The 22,576-nt window shown below is 32.5% G+C and overlaps 1 protein-coding gene across 8 annotated transcripts in view; it reads right to left on the reverse strand.

The window, feature by feature from the left end:
- RPGRIP1L (RPGRIP1 like) overlaps positions 1-22,576 on the reverse strand; it is an 82,558-nt gene that overhangs the window by 6,457 nt on the left and 53,525 nt on the right. For 7 of the 8 annotated variants that reach the window (XM_085303861.1, XM_085303863.1, XM_085303862.1 and 4 more), the window contains 2 exons: positions 12,148-12,331; positions 6,313-6,397 (listed from right to left, as the gene is read on the reverse strand). In XM_085303861.1, the coding sequence (XP_085159987.1) occupies positions 6,313-6,397; positions 12,148-12,331 (269 nt within the window). Of the gene's footprint in view, positions 1-1,920; positions 3,584-6,312; positions 6,398-12,147; positions 12,332-22,576 lie in introns of those variants that run through there. The other variant, XM_085303866.1, reaches the window with a different exon arrangement.

Below are 22,576 nucleotides of genomic sequence, written 5' to 3' on the forward strand. Positions count from 1 at the left end.
AATTGTGCTACTTAAAAAAAAAAAAAAAAAAAAAAGCTCTATTTTACCAGTTAAGCTTAAAACATATCTCTATCAATGATGTTGAGCATTTTCCATGACAACAATAGTCTGAGACCCTTCCTTTCAATCCTCCTTTAGCATTATTTAACAGTACTAGTAGAACAGAGAAGTTGTAACCACAGGTCTGATGGTTTATAGGGTGACACTTTTTTTTTTTTTTTTTTTTTTTAAGTAGCACAATTCTTTCTCATACAGCAATGACAGGCAGAACGGTTTAAGGATGCAAGACTTAACATTTGAAACTCCTAAGTTCTTAGCCCAATTGTTCAAGTTACTTAATTTCTTTGCACTTTCTTTCCATTTATAAAATCAAAGTAATACCTATGAACCACTAGGCTTTTAGAGAAATTCATTTATAAAACAAATGAAGATATATGATACATAAATCTTTTGATTTTTACTGTACTTTTTCAGTTGCCCCCAGTTACTGTGCTTTGGCTTGCATAATAGTCTTGGATCACATTAATTGGATTACTTTTCAACTGGGCTAAAATAAAATGGAAGAGTCACTCCAGGAGTACCCCTAATGCACTCTCCTGCAAATAGGCTTTAAGTCTATGGAACCAACGAGGAGTCATTTTTTTTCAGAATACCTGAAAAATATGCTGAYCATTAGCAGCAACTGTTTTATTCTAGAGATCCTCTCCTGCTGGCCTGCCCTACTTGATACCAAAGATCTGGCCTTAATAAACTCCTGCTATGCATTTTCTTGCCTTTACATTTAGTGGTTCAGGAGACACAAGGAAAACATTTGAGAAAGACAAACCATATCAAATACCTGCCTGATGTCAGAAATACTAGCCATAGTCACTGAAGAAAGAATTTCCAAACAGCAAGAGCAAAATATTTAGCTGAAAGTTGTTTGGGAATTTTCACACCTCAGTTAGAAATGTAAGAGCATATTCTAGGCAAGAATACATTCACAAAAGAACAAGATTCTGAAGGCAGTTCTCTAAAAACAGTATCTTTCTAACACTGTATTATGTATTTGCTATTTAAAATTGGACCTTACAGAGTAATTCAAAACATACTACACTCATTCCTCCTGACCAGTATAGCTCATGCATTATCTTCTTTTCCTATTTACACTTAAAAAAACTACTCACGAGAGTAGTCTGGATACAAAGGCCTTTGAATATTTATCATGCACTCTAACTACAGCCTGATTGTCTATCCCAAATATATATGTCCAACAACTACAAAAAATACTTCTGTGCGCTTAAATTACACTCACTGCATCTGAGTATAGCTTTTCTTCTAAACACATAATTGCAGTATTCTGGTGGAGCTGATTTGAGTTAGTGGCTTGTGTTAAGGCCAAAAATGTTGAGATTGACAAGATGACAGGAATTCAGAGTTAACTACTTTTTAGGTATGTCTTGGCGATAGTGTTTAAATCACAAATGCCCGTAAGCTTTACAGCCTAAAAAGTTTTCAGTGAGTATGGTTCCAAATGAGTAACAACCAAATTGCACAAAATCTCCAAGTCTACAAGAAAGGATACCTTGGACAATATATAAACAAATCTTCTTAAAAGCCTTTAAACACATTAACAATGAATGCAATATGCTTTTACAGTATTTCACTTTTGTGCTTGGGTCTTACTTACAAATATTTATTATTCATATTCTTAAATACTTGTTTTCAGCTAAAAACAAATATCTATTGAAAATAAATATTTTTTWAAAAAATTCTGAAGGTTAAAAAAAAAATCTCAACAACTATTTTCAGAAGCAGATGGCTTGACTGAGTATAATGGATATAACTTAAAATTCTGGCAGCAGAAATATTGCCAAAACTCAAGCAAAACACATTTAAGCATTTCTTGTTTAAGTGAAATATTAAATGAAAATAAAAACAAATTAAAATTTTAATAATAGTTGACAAAATTGTTGAGTATTAGGAATAGATCTGTTTTGTTATGATTTAATGTCAGTGGTCAACCAAACCAACTGGAATAAATGGTTAAGCAGTTGAGACACTGGAAGGAGAGGAGGGGATTAGTATTCAATTATTTTTTATTGTTTAAGGCTACCAACTCCTATTAAAATTTTCACTGAAGCAGAAACTAAAACCAGGCCTAGTAACATCTGGGAGAGTACCTAACAACCAAAGTAAACAGTCATAAATACTGGTCCACTTTCTGGTCCAAATCACAGGCAAGTATTGTACATGAACAGAACAGCTTCAGCTAAACACATCAAAAAAACCTGCACCTCTAAMACTCCTAACACATCATCATCTTGGATTAAAACTTTGCTGTAATCAGGAAGAGGGGGATTTGAAGATCCTGTGGAAATACCATAACCAACAGACTGCTACAATTAGCATTACAATCACTTTGACATTCACATTTTTCAAAAATGTTCCAAATGATTTATCTTAAAATTTAGAAAAATTTACAATATGATCTTAAATATGTTTTTTTTTCTGATTTGCCAAATATTGCAAGAGTTTTATTTTCAGGTTGAACTGGCCAAAATATACCCAATATACACAGGCTTGGAACATATTGCTGCACATGAACAGACTCATCACTCCGCTTCAGGATAGAATGCACAAATATGAAACTTGTGTCCCATCTTATCCTAACAGTGCCTTACTTGCGTAAAAAACTTTGATTGAAGCTGGAATGGAAAAATCATACTAAGATTTCTTACACAAATAAAGCTGTATATAGTATTTCTCTCTAGTTCTTCTATCTAAGAACCTAGCCTTTCTTTCCAGTTTATTTCCACATTTCTGTAACACAGTAAGAGCAGGCACTAGTACTCATTTCCTTACAGGAATCCCTTGCCTCCTGACAGAATGAGCAGAAACCTTGACACCCTGTTAAAAGTACTATGAGGAAAGACATTTGTTAGTCATTGCAAGAAACAGACTAGAGAACTCAATGAAACTTGCCTGCTAACAGAGTGCCAAAAGAAAGGAATCAAAAATAGTAACTGCTTTAAGCTTAAAATATGCACAATGCAGCAGAAAAACCTGAAACCAATGTTTATCATTATTGTTATGAAAACAGCTATAAGTGTTATCACTAGCAGTGAATTTAGAGTATCTGGGAGAAGTTGTAAGTAGGCATATTTGGTATCTGATTCTTTACTCCAGAGGTCAGGCATTTGTAAACAGCATGCAGAAAATTTTGTGTGTTAATACAGTGCTTTATGGTGGTGCTAACACCGTACACATGTTCTATACTCTGATGACATGGCTGCATAAATTTTGTGACTTTGGAGAACAATGACTTCACACAGTCAGATTCTTGGAGCAACAATCATTTCCAACCAAGAACTGATGCACTTGTCATGATCAGCCTGGAAGCCTCTTGCATAAACCTGTTTGTTCTTGTTATCACAGCAGGGTGACTGTTGGAAGAATGGATTCCTCCATTCTTTGTATATGTCTCTTTTGACACTTGTCAGAGGAGCATGTAGTCTACCGCCAGGTCTGCAAGCACTGCAAGTACAATTTGACACGAAGAATCGCTTCTCTAWCCAACTCCAGTTTCTATACTCTTAAGAAGCTGAAAGGCAACAAGTGAATACAAACAGCAGGAAGAATAAAAGATAACTATGACACAGTAATGGTAAGATAAATGGACTGCCATAAATTCCTCTTGTTATTAATTGATTTAAAGATTCGAACATATAAGTAAATAACTTGGGTTAAGCCAATAAAATGAAAAATGCTCATTTTATAGCCCATCATTCAACAGTYTGCAAAGTTTTACTAATAGTAGCAAGTATATCTTCATAATATAAATACAAGAAACTGGAGCTGAATTACCCCTACTATAAGGAACAAGAAGCAAAACACAAAAGCTACTTGTCAYACAATACAGTTATAAGAAACAGCAAGTGACAAAAATTTCAATATATTAATGAAAAATATATTGTCCAGCAGATAACACAGACAAAGATGCTTGTAAAAAGATAAAACACATCTTTGTGGATTGCAACAATTACTAACTCAAATAGAATTTTAAACAGTCTTCCTAGTCTCTACTACCTTATGTTCATATATTCTAGACTGTATAAAGCATCATTTGCTGAATATCACATATCATTGTATTTTCTGCCAATAAAACCATTTACTCTAATATAGAACCAAAATCAACATTTCTACAACAATTAAAATTATTCTATAACAAAAATTGTTTTGAAATCTTATCTTTTCACGAACAGCAACTCCAACCCCCCAAAATAAACATACTTTCTCATATAAATTCCATGCCAATCTACCCTTATTTATTTGTAAATACAGATTATAACAGAGTATAAAGCTGTGAAATTCATTACTTTCAGGACCAAGTTGGCCTGTTTCAGTTATAACATCAAGCTACAGCTGAAACTTTGGCTTAGCAGTAACTTTATTTATTATACTAATATCCTGTATCTATTTCTTTTGGACAGCGGTATGTGCATAACTCCTCTTAACACTTGAGATTATTTATCTCCTTTAAAGTACATTCATTAAACTGACTTTTCTATTTTTCTTTAGTAAAATATAACTGCATGTAGCATATTTATTCATAGATATTCTAATATGGACCCAATCATTATGAATACCATTTCTAACAACATTTATTGTGACAAGGAGAAAGTTCACCTGAAAACCTAATACACTGCTTTATATACATAATACACTATCCCTTCTCTCTATAATTTGGCATAGCAAATACACCAATAAAGTGTCAGGCATGTGCAGGCAATTTTCAATGATATTTATATCCTTGATAATTTGGTTTCCTGAAYTTTAAAGCATTAGTTTAGTTCAGTTCCTGTTTCAGCTGAAAAAGCTCTGATATTATTTTGTAAGGCCTATGATAGAAAACATGTGTTGAAGAAATAACTAGGCCAGGCCAGGTTTAAAATGCACAGTGYTGAAATTATTTGGTGTATAAGTAGTTTTTCCACAAATTTTGTTTCCTGGTGGTCCTTTTGCTGATCTGAATTGGGGGATTGGACTATTGATGAACTTCCCACCTTGCTGTTTAGTCAACACAGAATCCAAACTTCACCACAGACCAAACTCCACACATCAATAAACACAGAAAATCTACCTAGAAACACAGAAGACATTACTATGACGGTGAACGTAAGAGGAATGCCTCTGTTGTGGAAAAGGGGCTTGCTTCAGTTATTTTACTTCTTTCTTGCTTACTAAATCTGATCTTTCCTATAGAGAATGTCAAGATGGGGTTTGGTAAGTATTTGGTATAGCTATAGAAGCATTTATAGTGACATTGTGGCCTACAAACTAGCTTTTTTACTTCACTGAATTATCCTTCAGGGAAAAAAAGAATAGTTTGTCCTCAGTATTGTAAAATTCTTAGCAGAAAATGCTATCCACTTCCCTCATCTATGTGATAAAGTCAGTCTTCTGCCTGCATATTAAATGGAGACAATTTATTTTTTTTATTTCCAAATAAAAACTTCAGAAGGGAAATGGAATGAAGAGAGACTACTCTCTTACTTACTGCAGAGTAAATCTATGATTACGTGTATAAGTAAATGTTTAGAAGACAGACCAGGAAGTCCTACACTTTAAATATAATCAGCAGCTATTCTACTCTTCTTCGCATTATAAGAATCTCAAAATTTACAGTTGCTAAATTCTTATGAAGTTTGACCTTAAAGAGGAAACAGAAATAATGCCTGTTGCTCAAAGTAATTTACCTGCTATCTCAATCAAAAGTTTGAATAAGAACAAATATATTAATTATTATGAAGTTGGACAGGACTAATTTATACTCTTTCTCATATGTATATATACAATAGCTGTCCTCTACATCAATTTATACATAGGTTTTAGCAAATTCTAGGGCCAAAGGACACTTCCTGAATCTCTTGCATGCCTTTCAGGATTTAGTATTCAGCAAACAGCAGATGGATTACTCTTGATAAATACACTTTTAAAACACATTATTGATACCAAGTTGATGATAGAGTATCTCTTTTGAAAACAAAAATGAAATCCAAAAAATAACAATAAAAGAACATTAAGAGAGGTTGCCAAACTCCATGTCATACAAGTCTACTCAGGGAAGACATGTATATCAATGACCACATCAGAGTATAGGTATCATTCCTCGCTGAAACAAAAATCTCACAGGTTAGTTAATTAGCTTCTGTGGGATATTTCCTCAATACAATCAAACAACAAGGCAAGCCAAATGGCAAACTATAAGTACTGTTTAGAAAGAGACTTTTTTGGGGGGGCTGGGGTAAGGGGGTCAACACTAATATGTACCTGTCAGCATTTAGATCTGGCTTTCGAAGAATTGACTTCAGATAATCTCTTCTTGCACGATTATCAGCTTTATCCACATATATCACTGCAAAGCAAATTGGAATTAATATAATTAGCTATATATTTTTTTAAATCCTTGAAAAAAGAACATGAAAGAAAACACGAAGAAAATACACATTTCTTTCCCTTGTCTTTCCTAAGGAAAAGCAACAACACTAGAATCAAATTTAAAAGATCATGTGATCTAATGGCATGTCACTGGCAGGTTTATGTGCACACTGTTGAAAAAGATACAAGCTGCATCTAAGCATGCCATATAGTTGTCATTTTCTGTTAATGGCAATAGCAGTCATGATTTTAAAAGCCAGTGGTCTTTATTGCTTTGTATTTGAAAGGTTTTACTGCATTTTCTTCCACCCAGGAAGCTGGTGATAATGATAATGTATGGCACAGTGCTTGCCCTTTTTGACAACCTCAGTAATTTAATCCTCCTTTCCTGCCACAATATTCAGTAAGAGGAACATCTAGACCAATGGATTGGAGAAAATCCACAGCCTGGGGAATGTGTATGAGTACTCTGAAAGCTTTTTGTTTTTCTAGTTTAAAATACAAACATCAGAACCAGCTTTTAATTTTTGTACTACTACTAAGACCTACAGTGAAAAATAGCCTTGGATTGGAACAACAATATCAGAAATAGATACAGGTTTTTAGGAAATTCTGTAAGTAGTTTTTGGGCATCTTGCATTAAGAAAGCATCTTCTTTCTTACAAGATACAAACAAACTACCACTATCAGAAGAACTTAAACTACTGATAGATTATGGAAATCCAGGATGTGAAAATTAGTAAAAAGTATTAGAGAGATTATTTTAAGTGAGAAAACAGCTGAAAAAAATTCCTAGACAGAATTAGAATGAAGATAACCCTCTGAGAAATAAACACACACTTCAGCTCTTAGGAACATTTTTCATYTGTTTTCAAGGGCAGGAGGAGGAGCTCGAATACTGCCCCTTATATTCCAGCATCTCTAATATTCACATGCCTCACTCCCCTCTAGTTACTCTATTGCTCTCCATGTCCATTATGGTTTCCTATATGTTGAGGGACCCTTTGTCAGACATTTCCACACTGACTTCTGCTATCCAATTTAAACTTATGTATATAAACAGAAATTATTAATTCCACCAAGGAAATATGAGTACAAAAGAGAGAGAAAGCTCAGAACTGCTATTAGGTTAAAAGAAGTTGTTACTGTCATCTGCTGTTCTTTTGGGCATGTGGATGACTTTCCACATGTGCTGCTCTCATGGCGGAGTACTCGTGGGACCACCGCAGGAAGCGATGGGGAGGCAGCAGGGAGACAGATGGACAGCCAAAAAACTTCAAAGGAGTTGCCGCATCACCAGAATCTTCCCTTCCTGACAAGCATCCCAAATGGAGTTTCCTAAGTTTAATCCTCTAACATAATTTTAAATGCAAGTCTATCTACAAACCTAAACAGTTCAAATTCATTTCACTCGATGGAAGAATTCAGAATAGCAAGTACAACATTCAGCACAAGAACTCAATTCAAATCTTGGGGGGAAATGACTAACCATAGTGACAAGAGTAGTTTTAGCAGTATAGTTTTAAGTAGTGATGAATATTATGTTTTCATATCACCCCTTAGTACGCCTTGCACTTATAACATTGTTCCAAGGTACAGAACATCTCATATTTCTATCCAATTAGACTATTTTAAAATCACTCAACATTGATTTATGACAGTTTTAATCTAAAATTGTAATCTTAAGTTTGTCCTAAAGTAGCCCAAAAACCTGAGAGATCTCAAAGCCTTTGAACCTCATTAAAAATCACTGCTATTCTAACCATAGGTGTCTATGTTATGGCATGCTTTTTTCATAATTTACTTTCTAATAAAACTAAAYGACTATAGGTCATGAAGCAGAGGTCATCATAATGATGAAGAAAGAATGCTTCACACACTGTTGAACCATAACGGAGGAAAAGAATAAACTCAGARACGTATAACAATGTATATTTAATATACACCTTACACTAGAATGTGACACTGTCATTCGGGTTATATTGAGGAAACCATCCACCTTTTAGAGTATGTCTCTTCAGAAGTTTATTTTCTGTAAAATGCACCCACCATCCTTCCTCTCTCCTCCCATTTTGGTCTACTAGTACATCAGGTTGTTCAAGTAATCAGCTGCCCACTGGCAGAGAGAGCTTTCTGATTAATGCAAGGCTAATGAAAATTTCCAAATCTTTTTTCTCCTTCTGCTGCCTGTTCTCTAGAATTATAGTAATGACAGCCTTCAGACCTTCTGGTCAGTCTTATTTTCTACTGACTTTCTAGCTGTCTCAGTATTTTCACATATAAATCTTTATACTTTATAAAATAGGAATGTTCTTCATTAACAATATTTATCAACTAAACTTACATTTGTTATTTAAATAATTTTGGCTTTGGCAAAAAAAAAATTATTTTATTAAAGTTAAAACAAATATCAATATATGTACTTACGTGTGAGGGAAACTGTGGGCTTTGTTTGCTTGGAGCAAACAAGCGTGCAGATTCCCTATGTTTTTCAGGCACTGAAACAGCCACWACATTCACTTAAAATCATATACTGTGACATGATGTGAAAAAAATAATTTTCAGCTTGAAATTTTAACCGATTCACCTGTGTTAAAAAGTTAAGTTATGCATGTGCTGTTTATTACGATCTGTAACTCTCCCTAACATCACAAACAAAACAAACCAACCTCATCAAAAGATCGGAATCCCCACACACACTTTTTTTTTTTTTTTTTTGAAAAAAAATTACAGAATAGAGTCATGGTGTGTGCAGTTTGGGAGGCTCTCCTTTTTTTTAAGGTGAATTTACGGGACTGTAGTGTTTTGAAGCTTTCTTGAATATTCTGATAACTTTTCCAGTACTAATGAGCACAACAGCTCCTTTTYTCAGTCAGTGTGGCCAGCAGTAGATGAAATACCTAACGTGAATGGAAATCAGGAGTGATGCAGCATAACCCTAGAGTATACTACTTCCCACTCAAGTTTCTGTCCCAAGATCTAGGAAGAAAGAAAATGATCTTCTAATCATTCATAATCAGAGTCATTATCAAAATAAAAAAAATCCAAGTCAAGTCATATTTTCTATCCACTTGTTAAAAGAGAAATTCACCAGATCCTGTATGTCCAGATCAATGGAGATCTAATATACTGTTTATCAACAAGTTTCTACTGGACTTATTCTACTGGAACCTTACATATAAAATAACAAAGGCAAAGAACATGTAAGAGGTATTGAAAAATTAAAAATGTTCCTTTTACACAAAAAAAGGAATGGAGCCCCCGGTATCAGCTAAGAAAGGTTCAAAAAAGTCATGCTGCTCAAATAATAAATAATTTTAAAAAGTTTTATTTACCAGAAACAACAATATTTTGGTTTACCAAAATATGATTTATCATCATTTTTTCCATGCAAAATCTAGAAGGCTAGTAGTTTCCCCTCCAGTCTCAGTGTGTTTCTTTCTTCCCATGCAAATCTCATTTTTATTAAAGAAAATATTCAATTAACCTCAAATATTCAACATACTCAAATCTAATTAGGCATGAATAAGAGATGCAGTAAAGCTATAGTAAACACAGACACAGATTTCATTACTATTAGCTTACTGGCTTTCTCACTGACACTATCAAGCAGCAGACTCAATAGGATTTTTTCCTTATATGCAAAGTTAATCTTAAGTAGAAATCAGATGACCAATTATCAAAATAAAACTCTGCAAATAARAGCTGCATTAGAAGTATGCTGCAGAATACAATCCTAGAGCAATCGAGATCAAAACCCACTTTTTTATATTGATTCATTAGACTATTTTAAACTTTAAAATGTTCCACAGTTGGACAGTAAATAGAAAAATTAAAGTTATGAAGCCAGGTTTTGACTAGCAGAAATAATATGATATAGTATACCAGCTCTGGGAGGTTTACAAATGACAGTCTGTATTAATCTGGTATTGTTTTACAGTACCACAGCGTGAAATATGTTTAAGTTTCATCATTGTACTTAGAGGCAGAAATTTCATCCCATATTCATTACTGTCTCTTCTTTTCCACTTTTAGGTTTTCAATGCATCTGCCCTAACTTTGCTACCTTTTGCTAGTTCAGCTTTGCAGAGTCAGTGCTTAAAAAATTTAATATGATACTTGGATTATACCCAACATTGAGCAGAATCATAAGATTGTGTAGGAATTTATTGTTATACTTTCTGCATGCTTCTTGCACCTTAAACAAATTCTAGGCAAAGCAATGAGAATTCAAGAAGCAAAAGAAATTGAAAAGTGTTAAACTATTTTTTTTTGGTTCACAATAACAAGGTCTTACAAATTTGACTTCAGTACTGTCTGCCTATCTAACACAATTGGAAAAAGTGCTTTTAGCAGCTATCAAGATGAATATTTATTAAGCTCTAAAACAAATTTTTACTTACCTGATGTCTCATTTAATATATGCTGCCAGAAATCCCACTTGTTTGAATGGAAGTAAGCCTCAGTGAACAATGTACCATCTAYGGTGGTATCAGTTATTTTTTTTCTGAAGTCTTACAAAAATTACTGTCTTTCACAAAGTCATAGGAGTTAAGTTAAAACATTGTGTCCTGTCCTCATTTTCTCTCAAATGACACATCCCAGTATAGTCAAGATGTCTGATGTGATGTTTGCAACTTCAGTTACAAGGCAATTCAATAGTTTATGAGTATTTGAAAGATGTAAATGAGTTAATGTAATAAATTCTTAGACAAGTTTCCTTCTAAGATTAGAGTTATAGATGGTAGCAATTCGGAGAGGTATGCAGTCAAATCCTCAATTTTTCAAAAACTGCTTTTATAAAATGATTATCAAAAGAATGCTAAGTTGAGTGTTGCTAGCAGTTGTGTGCCACAAATATAGCAAACTGATTGACCTGTTCCAAGATACTCTCAGATAAAAGTGCACTTAAAGTCCAAGCCAACATGAAGCACTCAATTTGAGTCTTAAATGTAAGCAGACTTTAGCAGCAAAAGAAAAAAGTTAATAATTGAAATACTATGAAATAGCAAAGAAAATAATTAACAAGAACATTATCAGTTGTTATTACAATAGTTCTGTGGATACTACTGGTGTAAATTATTTTACACTAATTGTAAAGTATATTATGTACTGACATAAACTACTTCCAAATGTTAATTTTCTACAGAAAATCATACAGAACACGCAGGATTAAGTATTGTAAAGAAAACAGCAATGTACTATTAGTACTATCATGACTGAATAATTTCTTGTTTCAAAAAGTTCTTATTAAAAAAACATTGTGAATTCCCAGAGGATGTTCAAGTCCAATTATATATTTTCTGGTTTTAAATGTGTTTTAGTTCTACAGAGTTATATGGAATATTTTTCCTTCGCTGTATCATCATGTACCAATAGAGACATCAGTTTCTTCTCTTGACCTCAATATTCTTTTTGAAAGAATATATGATTTTAGTTGCATATAGTCTAATAAGAAAAATTATAAGCTCCCAGTATATTGAAATGTAATGTAATCTTATCACTTCACACGTAAGTCCATTTCAATAAGTTTATACTTGATAGYTGTATCATCCCTAGCTACTTTCTTAAAAAGGCACCTGTAATATTTCCAAAAATATTTGGGAAACAGACAAATACAACTGGAACTCTTATAAATGTAACCATAATATAGAGGAAGTAGGCTTTAGTATTTTTTCATAAAACAGAACTTAAGAAAAAATCCGATGAGGAATGCAAAATACTTACCATTGCTGTAGTTATAGTGTATCCACTGACCACCTGTTGGTTTTGGAAGTGACACTGGAGTCTCCTCCGCAAGGAAATTGTATAACCTGCATTCTACAAACAGTTGCTGAACTGTGTCATCCATTGCAACTCGTGAATCAGTAAAACAAAGTGATATAATTTCAATCCGGATTTTTTCACCTGTCTATTAAACCATAAATAAAAAACAAAAAAAAAATTTTATATTTCTTGAAGTGTTAACTCAAACAAATATTTAAATCATTGCGTATTTTGTATGGCTAAATAGTGATTGATTGATTTTGACACAGCCACAGTGAGATTCTAAAGCCATAGGGCTTGCAGTTAACAGTATCATTGCAACAGATACTGATTTATATTTGATGTTGAAAATATTTTTGCAAGAGTCATACAGTGCTGGAGAAGTTAAGGTTTTATTTATGTACAAATGATTTTTGAGCCATACATTTCAGCTGCCGTTTTTATTATTTTTAGTTCATAACAAAGTGAGCTGTATCTTGATACTGTAACTGCTTGAAATAGTCTCAGTAATATTAGGTATCAAAGTTTTTCAAATAAAAGAAAATTGTTAGACTCTGTTCCGACTGCAGACTAGACTGGTGTTCTATCAGATAAAAATACACCAAGACACAAAGTAGTTAAGTGTATAAAGTAACCCTGTACTTGTATAACATTCAATTTTACATTCTAAACTTTTCTAGTTAAATCAAGTACACATTTAAGAGGTAAAATTAACAATATGATAACCAGAGTAATATCCCAATTGGTCTTTACTAGAGCCTTTTTTATTGTCTTTAATTAAAATGACAATTTTTTGCAGCTTTCATAACATGCAGCAATGTCTATACTTTTTTTTTTTTTTTTTTTTTTTTTTTTTTTTTTTTTTTTTTTTTTTTTTTTTTTTNGGATATCAGACTTGATAGAAGAAATGGCAAATATTTTCTTGTGCAACTCAGTGATTCAAGGAAGGAAAAACCACTGGAGTACAGAGCTGAGCATTCAAAGATTAGATTCTTCAAAGAGCAAACAGAGCTCCTTGCCATTCATAAATGTTTTCTTTTCTTTTATAATTCGTGACTTTATTAAAAATATTTTCCCTATGGAGATATTTTGACAATTTCTGATTGTAAAATCAAATCACTTGAAGTAATAAGTTATAATAGAAAATATTTCAAAGATTAGCTTTCTATATCAGTGTTAGAACTGCAAATCAATATTCTAATTTATTACGGACTTTGCTTATGTTTTTCCAAGCTTATTATATAATTAATCAAACTGAAAAGCAGGTGTAGCCTATTGTAAAAATATCCTTCATATGGAACAATTTCCATTGCTGTCAAGCCCTTTCAATATTTGATGAAGTAATTTTACACTCTCCTTTCGAAAGACATTTCCTTTTATTATGTATCCTAGGACACTTTAACTAAAAACCGAAATCTGAATATTTCAATAAGGTTGTTTTATTATTCAGTAGATTCATGGAAATTTTACCAGGATGACAGAGAAAATTCCACACCATTCTGTCTCCACTAATACAGGTACACGGCTTCAGCTGGCAATATTACTAGGATTAGCATAGTATGATGAAATATTTAAAGGAAATTTTTTTCCTAAAATCTAATAAATCAAATGACTGCCAAATGTCATTAAAGTGATGGTCTTTGACTTGAATATGCTTTTCATATTCAAATTTGAAAAGAAAGAGATGAAAGCCTGGAAAGGTTACTCAGTTTCAACTAATAACCTCAAGCTCTCTACATTCACATGCATAAAAAATGAAATTGGCTCTATTGTCTAATTTTACTTCAGAAACAACTCTTTTCTTTTTGCACTGAGCAGATGTATTAGCATCTATATTTAAAGTGATATGCTGAGTGGTTTTGTTCCCCCCAAAGTATTTAGCAGTTATGTCAAACTAGTTTGTACACAGACAGTAGTTTATGAATCAAGTCCAAATACAATATCCTGTATTATAAAGTATTTCTTTTACAAAACTTAAAATTTGTTTGACATATTTAACACTTGTAATTGCATCCTGTAGGAAAATAATATTATAGTTTTTCCAGGGAGAGTGGAGTAGATTCAGCTATTGATGTTATTCTGCTTTCTAATTTATAAGAAAACAAATAACTGAGTCATACTATTACAAAATTGTAAGAAGAAATAAATTACTTTAGAGCTAAACATTCAAGAATATTTAAAAGCCTGGTTTTATTAACATTAAACATGAATACAGCATATACAAAATAGAACACAAGCTGATTTTAGAACAGATTATATTTGCAAATAAAAATACACAACTGCTTAAGAACAGCATACCTAGCATGTCATATTTCACTACTAATATAAAACCCTCATATTATGGAGTCATACGGAAAATATATGTAGCATCCAATATATGATAGGAATTAAATTTTAAACAACCATTTATACTTCTATGATGCAGAGTGAAATATTTTATTTATATTTTTCCTTTTCCTAAGTTTTTTTTTAGCCTTTTCCTTATTTATTAGATACTATTCATGTGAAAAACAGATAGTTTATCATGATCAATTACTTCCCACAGGTCATTTTATTTTGATGCTAGCTAAAATATGCTTTCAAAACAAAATATTAAGAAATTATTTAGTTCACTATATAGTTTGTTACATTAGTGGTAGAACACCTCAAACTACCATGTCTACATTGTGCACAATAAGGGAAATTTATTAAAATGCTAATTTGACATTACTGGATTTTAACTTCCATTAGTCAGCTAATGTTGCATTTAATTTAGAGTATTTTGATACTGCTTAGATATTGCTTCTCAGTACAATAATCTGCCTGTGATCACGAATCTTTATCAGCTAAGATTTATGCCAAATTTTGCTGAAGTCTCTTGAATACAGTGACTGGATGTACATAATGGAACAAAAGATACTTAAAAATTTTTAAATGAGCATACCTGAGAAATGGTTTCAGTGCTTTTATTTTGATGGAAGAAAACAAAACAAGGGACAGATTCTTTGTCTATGGCAACAGTCTTACTTTATGTATCATTTAATATAGACTCTGAACAATAGTAGCCAAAGATTTGGAAGAATCACTGAATTTCAACAATTTTAGGATTTGGCTAAATACTAATGCACTGGGCATTACATCAGAATTTAAAGTTACTCATCTTTCTGATGTCTGAAAGAATAAGCTGTCTTAGTCTAGTTCCATGGAAAGTCTTGACTACCATCTTTGGGAAGCTGTATGTTCCATATTTGCATTTCCTTTTTGGTCAGAATAAAATCCTCAAGATTTTGATGTGAGTAATAAAATGCCAACTCTAATGGCCCATCATAGTATCCCACAGAATTATGTTTTAGGTAAAATGAATTTGTGCTTTTTGCACAAGACAACAGCATTGAAAATCTCACTTACAGCAGTAATATAAACGATGTTCAGTGTTATTATATCTACAGTTTTAACTAACATACTGCACTCGAAAAACTGAAAATAGAGGAACTTTCTCTACCTTAAGATCAACTTGAATCTTTAAGGATGCTTGAAAATATTTACACTTTACTCTAGGATTTTTATRCATTTATTTCCACAGTCACTTGTCCACTAACTCACTTCCCTATTAGGTCAGGACAAATCAGATAAATTATAAGCTATTGTCACAGAATCACAAGTGATCATCTATTTGCAGTCCTGTCAATATTACTTGATTGACAAATATAATTACTGAATGACAATCATCCTCTTCTCTCATAAGAAGTGTACTGAATTCCTGTGATCATCCTATTAACAATGATCGAACAGAGTTGCAAAGAAATGCTATCACAGCAATGTTTATCTTTTAATTGCCTAGAGAGGGAAACATTCCTTGTTAAGTAATTATGATTAGCAGGTCAACATCTTGTACCATACACATAAAAATTGAATTCCTCTAAGTCCTCAAATATATGTGCTGACTTTTCATGTCAGGAACAGCAGCTTACTAATATTTTCCCTGTYATCAATGTAGATGCGAGGAAAGAAAGAAGGTTATGGCAGTGCTCTCTGTCCCTTCTCCTAATTGGATGAGGCTTAAAAGAGAGCATCTAGCTTGCACTTGCTCTAAAAGCAGCGGCAAAGCGTCCTCTCCTTGTTGAGCAGCTCTTTTACAGTTAGATTTACTATGAGGGAGGTTAAGGGATAATTTCCTGCAGGATCACTATTCTTCCTCATTGCTAGGAGGAGATTGCAATGTTGCAAGGTTAGCGTCCTTAACAAGGTTCACCGCAATCCCCTCAGCTCTCCTTGTAACTGCTATACTAACATCACTTACTGAATCCGCACTTAAGAACTGCACCCAACAGCTAAAATGCACCCCATAATTGTTTCACTATTTAACATCATTTTTGAAACATATATTTTAGGGACTCCCTAAACCATTACCTATGGGGAACAATGTTTTAGTAAATATGACTCTAGTTGCCATCATTTTAGCTACTGCACCAAGTTTCCATTCATCATTTTCAGAGCATGAATTCATCATTAGTATCTTCAAAGACATGAATTACTACAGTTTGAGCAAATGATTCAAGGATTTTCTTCTGGGCAGATCTCGCCTCTTTTATGCAAATTCACAACATACCAATCAATGCATTACATGTTTTAAAATCTGACCACTTCTAATTCAGTATTAGACACTAAATATTTTTTAAAAAATACTAAGCTACTGTGGGATCTGAAGCTCTCTTACCACACGGTCATGACAACTGTAAGTCAGAACACAAAGTCACTTGCACCTGGCTCATAATACAAGTTTTACTCAGTTGAACAAGACTCCTTTTGAATTTCTTCCCTTCACATGGCTTGCTTCCCCCACTCTTTCTCCTCTCTACTGCAGCTAACTCAAAGAGGAGACTTCTTCAATTCTTTTAATGTTTAAGCACTCACCACAGTTTATATCACCAGATCAATTGAAAATCAAATACTGACTGTATCAAACCTTATAGTCAGTTAGTTGCATCAATATCAACTGGTTAACTGGTTATTTACTTCAAATAACTTCTAAACTTAAAATTACTCCTAAATTCAAAAGCAAATACGATCCTTGMGTAAATACAGGATAGAAAATTTCTCAGTTTACTTTATACATTTTGCATCTATCAATTAAGCTACAGAAATAAAATACGATGTATTTTTATGCAACTTTGCATAAAAAATAAACTACACAAAGACAAACATGCTGGAATTTTAGTTTAAGCATGTATCTATGCATATATTTTTTCTATATGTAGATCATAGACTTTTTGCTGAATTTTAAAAATAAATTAAACTTTTAAAATCTGTATTTGAAAGTTAATCCATTTAGAAAGAAATCTTGGTATGGGAAGAAAGCAGGAGCATCAGTATATCTTCATTTGTTAAAAGTGCAGCTTTAGTAACAAATATATCAAGTTGCACATTTTTAATAGAGTTGTTTTTACTATTTAAAGCCGTAAGACTTTTTATGTTTTTTCTCCATCATATTATTCTGTAGGGACACTATAGATGTACAAGAATGAATGGGATTCTATTCTCTCTCTCATATCCACCATAGTGTGAACAAAATTCTGCCTGGTGAGATGTACCACAGCTACCTAAAACTCAAGTTCAGTTTCAGATCATTTGCTATACTTTTTAGACCTCCAATTACAGTTCTTTTTCTATTGAAGGAATTCATACATTTGCCTACCCACAACATATTTTGGCAGATTTACAGAATTATAAATGATCTCCCAAGCAAGCAATTTCTGAAGCATTGACATTCATAAATACATAAAATTTTATCAGCTAGGTTAAAAATGGCTCCAGTTGAAAATTTTTTGTAGGCTTACTCAGCCTTAAATCTACACAATTGAATATTCTGATTTTGTCACTTAATAAGCAATGGGTTGCCTAACAACAACTTATATTCTGTGTTTTGGATCATTTCAAAAGCTKGCCTTTGGCTTTTTTGGGGTATTATTTCTCCCTTTCCATCAAGGGCTATGACTTGTAATACATGCTTGTAATTAGCACCTATTACACAAGCATCATTATAAAATTCTTTTCAAGAACTGTAACCATCATCATCTCCTTTTCTAACCTGTCTTACAAAGGTTGAAGCCATCCATAGTAAAATCCTTATCGTGAAAATTGTCCTATCGCTTTTCTATTGCACTCAGCTATTTTTATTTTCTACTTCGTCAGAAATAAAAAAATGTCCCTCTTTTTCAACTTGTGCATTGTTTAGATTTTATGTAATCTCTTCTGTATCTTAGAAGTGGTTTCAAGCATTCAAGCATTGCAAGTACAATTCTACACTCATTTTGATTCTTAACTACATCTGCAAATTGATAGTAAGGCATTGAAATGAGTACAAATAATTTTATTAGCATTTAATTTTGGAAATAAGATAGCATCATCAATGTAGTTGAAATGAAAACAAAAGAAATTAAGACTCCTGAGCACAGTGCTTGAAGGACAGACCAGAAATGAAGAGATAAACACATACTTCAAAGTATATTTGACAAGCGCTATAAATTTTAAAAATTTGTCATTTCAGTGTATTATTTATTTAAATGAGGTCCATCTCACGCTTTATCAGAAAATATCACTAGGAGTAATGAAAAAAGCAACTCAGGTTTTGCCTGGGGTCTTCAAACTTCATCTCTTTCACTTTAGCTTTTGTCTCACATTGACCTTAATCACCAATAACTTTTTTAAAGATAMGAATGGCAAATATTTATTTTTTTCTTAGACTAAGTCAGTACTCTTTGAAAATACYGACTGAAAGCTTTAACAAATTATCTGTACCTCATTCTGGTGATTTCTGTTTGAAGAATTTTATTTCATGTTTCATTGAATACGCTGGTGCAGCACTTGTACTTCCCCAACTGCTAGATCTAGACAAGAATGTCAATACTAACAAATCAGTATTCCTGACAAAGTAGAATCAAGCCCACTCAGTAAGACAGGGCCAGCCTACATGACACCACAGCGTAATCTTAAGAAAAAGGAAGGAGTTGTTTGAATTTAGRTCTCTAAGTTCAGATTAGATAGCCACACAACAAGCCAGTTTAAAAAACTGCTGAGTACTCAGGAGTCTCCCTAAAGTACATTAAAGGTACTGAAGTCCTGCAGAAAGTAAACCGAAAGAGGAAACAAGGCAGCCAGAGTTTATAATTGCAACACAGTGCCCAAATTCTTTTGATGAATGCAGCTAATATTTCATAGGAGAAATATCAACTAATTGTGCAAAAAGGCATAATAAAAAGTAAATGTATTTATTACTTTACTATACATACAACTTTATGCTTTACATCTTCCCAACTTTTCACAAAGATGTTTCTTTGMAAAAACAGAATTACAAGCATTTGGCATTGCTTAAAGGTATTTAAGAGATTTTAATGTCAAAATTAATTAGATTGTGAGATCTTAATTTATTTGAACTGGTAATGACAGTTTTCAATAAACTGCTATTAGTACAAGAAAATGCACTCCCAGTGTCTGTAATGAAGAGGACAGATGAAAATACACCTACAGAAAAATGGGACCACCACTGAATAAATTGCATTTGTCAGTAATTGCCTTATGGGCACATTTTAAGACAACTTGCAAGCTGACAACACTAAATTTTGTAGTAAGATTTGAATGCTGTATTATCTTCTATAATGATAAAGTATAGACATGGGGGTGAAAGGGAGGAGGAATAGAAAAGATGATTTTTTTTCTTTTTTTATACAAAGACTATGCCAAAGGAAATGCAAATTCCCAGTTTTGATGTCTATTTTGAGGACTTGAAACAAGGCTTTTAATCAATGTATTATACATCAAATTGATAATGTTAACTTCTGATTATTCAAATGTATGAAATATTCATAGAGAACTGTCCAAACTTTTACATTTCTCAGACTTCTTTTCTCTATTAATTATCATGCCTGGAAGCTTTTTAGTAAAAGCAGCAGCCATCAGCCTGACTGAACCTGACAAGCTAGCAAGGCCCAATTACACTGGCGCTCTGTGGCACTTTGATGTACTGGAAACGAAAAGAGATAGGGGCAAATTGTATAGCACATTATGTTAATGACTTGATTTAATCCAGCCACTAAACTTTATGTAGCCTGTTAAAAAAGATGCTAACACTAATTACGCCACTTTGGAAAGGAAAGAAGGGGACAAGCATTTCATACCGACAAAGTGAAGCTCATAAATGTTGTAAATGAAATGAAACAAAATGAAGTAATCTATGATTAATTATACATCATAGACAAGAAAAGAGAAAGAAGCAAATGGTACAGCTAAGTACTGGAAAATCTGTTAGATTCCTTTTATGATCAACATATCTAAGAAATAACCATGAACTGTCTAATTTGCAACACGCAAAAAAGAAACAGTACAATCTTAAATGGCTTAAACAGTTTGGCATACAGCTCAGATTTATAGGATAATCAGCATAACAATCTCTAAAAATCACAAGTCGTATTTACAGTGTTTGATTACTTGCAGGATATTCATCTCAAAAGATAAAAGGCACTGATATTTAATCTGTTAAAAAAACAACAACAAATTCAACCTCAATTTTCACAAGTTTTAAATTAGCATAGTTTTCAAATACAGCAATGCCTTATTTAAAAACCAAATTTGTATCAAATTTGTTGCCTTAATAGTTCATAGCTTTTGTTGTCTTGTGTTTGGTTATCTACCTTTCTTTAACACACACTTTATTACCTGATGAAGGGATCAATGGAGAAAAGTAGAAGTTAACAAACCATAAATGAATCTACACTCAAAATTCTTTCAGAAGTCATCTGAAATAATTTTGATCTTATTAAATACAGGATAACTAGAAATGTATATATCAACTTTATTATTGTTTGGCTTAATGGTGATGAGTATTAGCCATTTTAGTCACAAAGTTACAAGTGATTTTTTTTTTTTTTTTATAAAAAACAATACAATTTCATCTTTCAAAATATCTTCTGTATCTCTCTGCAGCCTATATGAATGATATTATTTCTAAACTCCTGCTAGAGCTTATAAAAGAGCAGTATTTCTCATATAAAACATTGCTTATTATTGATAGTTACTTTACATCATACAGACTTTTACTTGCACAGAGAATACCAGAATCAAACTCCTCTAGGTTATTACATATCAGAACATTAAAAAAAAAAAAAAAAAAAAAAAAAAAAAAAAAAAAAAAAAAAAAAAAAAAAAAAAAAGAAAAGAAAAAAATAAGGCCAGTAGGACATAAAGGACATAACCATATGATATTACTGGGCCTTTCCAAAGAAACTAAGACCCAAGAAATATTAACTATTAGACATATCATAATCATTTTTTAAAGTGATATTTTTTTTCTTTTTGAAGACTGTTTGGTCAGCTTCATTTCTAAAAGCACAAAATATGTACTTGTATAGAGCTATACTATTGAGAAAAAGTTAAATATTCCATAYTTGAGTTATTTTTCATTATTCTGTGTATGTTACTTTGTTGTCATTAATTGTTAGTTTTAAGCACAAACCCAACAGAATATCATTTTGGTACACATCCAGAAATAATAATGCACAGAAACGGAACCCTGAAGCAACTGAATCCTGCACATGTACAAATTTTCTTGAAAACTCATCTTCAATTCTAAACTTAATGAGAAATSAAGAACAACAACAAAAAAATCTATTTGGTTGAACTGGAAAATGCATCTAATTTTGCATGATAGTAATAGCTTCAAGCCTATSCAATTGCCATTTCAATCAAGTCAACATACTGCGATGCAACACAGTTGGTAGTGAAGCCTTGTAGACTTACTACAAGCCTTGACAAGTGAAATTATTCTCCTCTTCCTTAGAAAAGGCTGGAAGGAGGAAGAGAGCACGTTCTCTGACATAAAGGCAACAGATAGGACTGAACAACAAGACTAAGTTCTTTGCATTCACATAGTTACATTCTTCAGTTAGGGAGATTTTGCACAAGGTTAAAATTTGAACTCAGACTGAAATTAACTCTAAATCTCTACTAAGTTTTTTCTCCCCCTGTGAGGTATAACAAATATATCATAGAAAAACAGTAATATCTATCACACATCCTAATTTTCTACATTTGGCTTTTGGTTGGCTTAACAGAGGGAAGATCAATACCTGAGACTTACTAAAGGGAAACAAACTAAGCGTTTGTTGGTAGCAAAAATCCTAGATGACAAAGGAAAAGATGACAACAAATAAAATTACAGTTAAAGGAAACGAAGTGTGCTGAAGCACACACAATTATCACGGCATGGAGGTGCCTTCTTCAAATAACACACAGTTTTCATGGCTTTTTGKGTCTTTTTTAAATAAAGGTTGTTGTGAGTTATATAACATATTTCCATAGTATGAATCATCCCTCAAAAATCACACTATTTTTTTAAATTAACTTTTATAAAGAAGGA

Source organism: Rhea americana, unplaced genomic scaffold, assembly GCF_003343005.1.
Source record: "Rhea americana isolate MKP2758 unplaced genomic scaffold, rheAme1 scaffold_20, whole genome shotgun sequence".
Taxonomy (NCBI): domain Eukaryota; kingdom Metazoa; phylum Chordata; class Aves; order Rheiformes; family Rheidae; genus Rhea; species Rhea americana.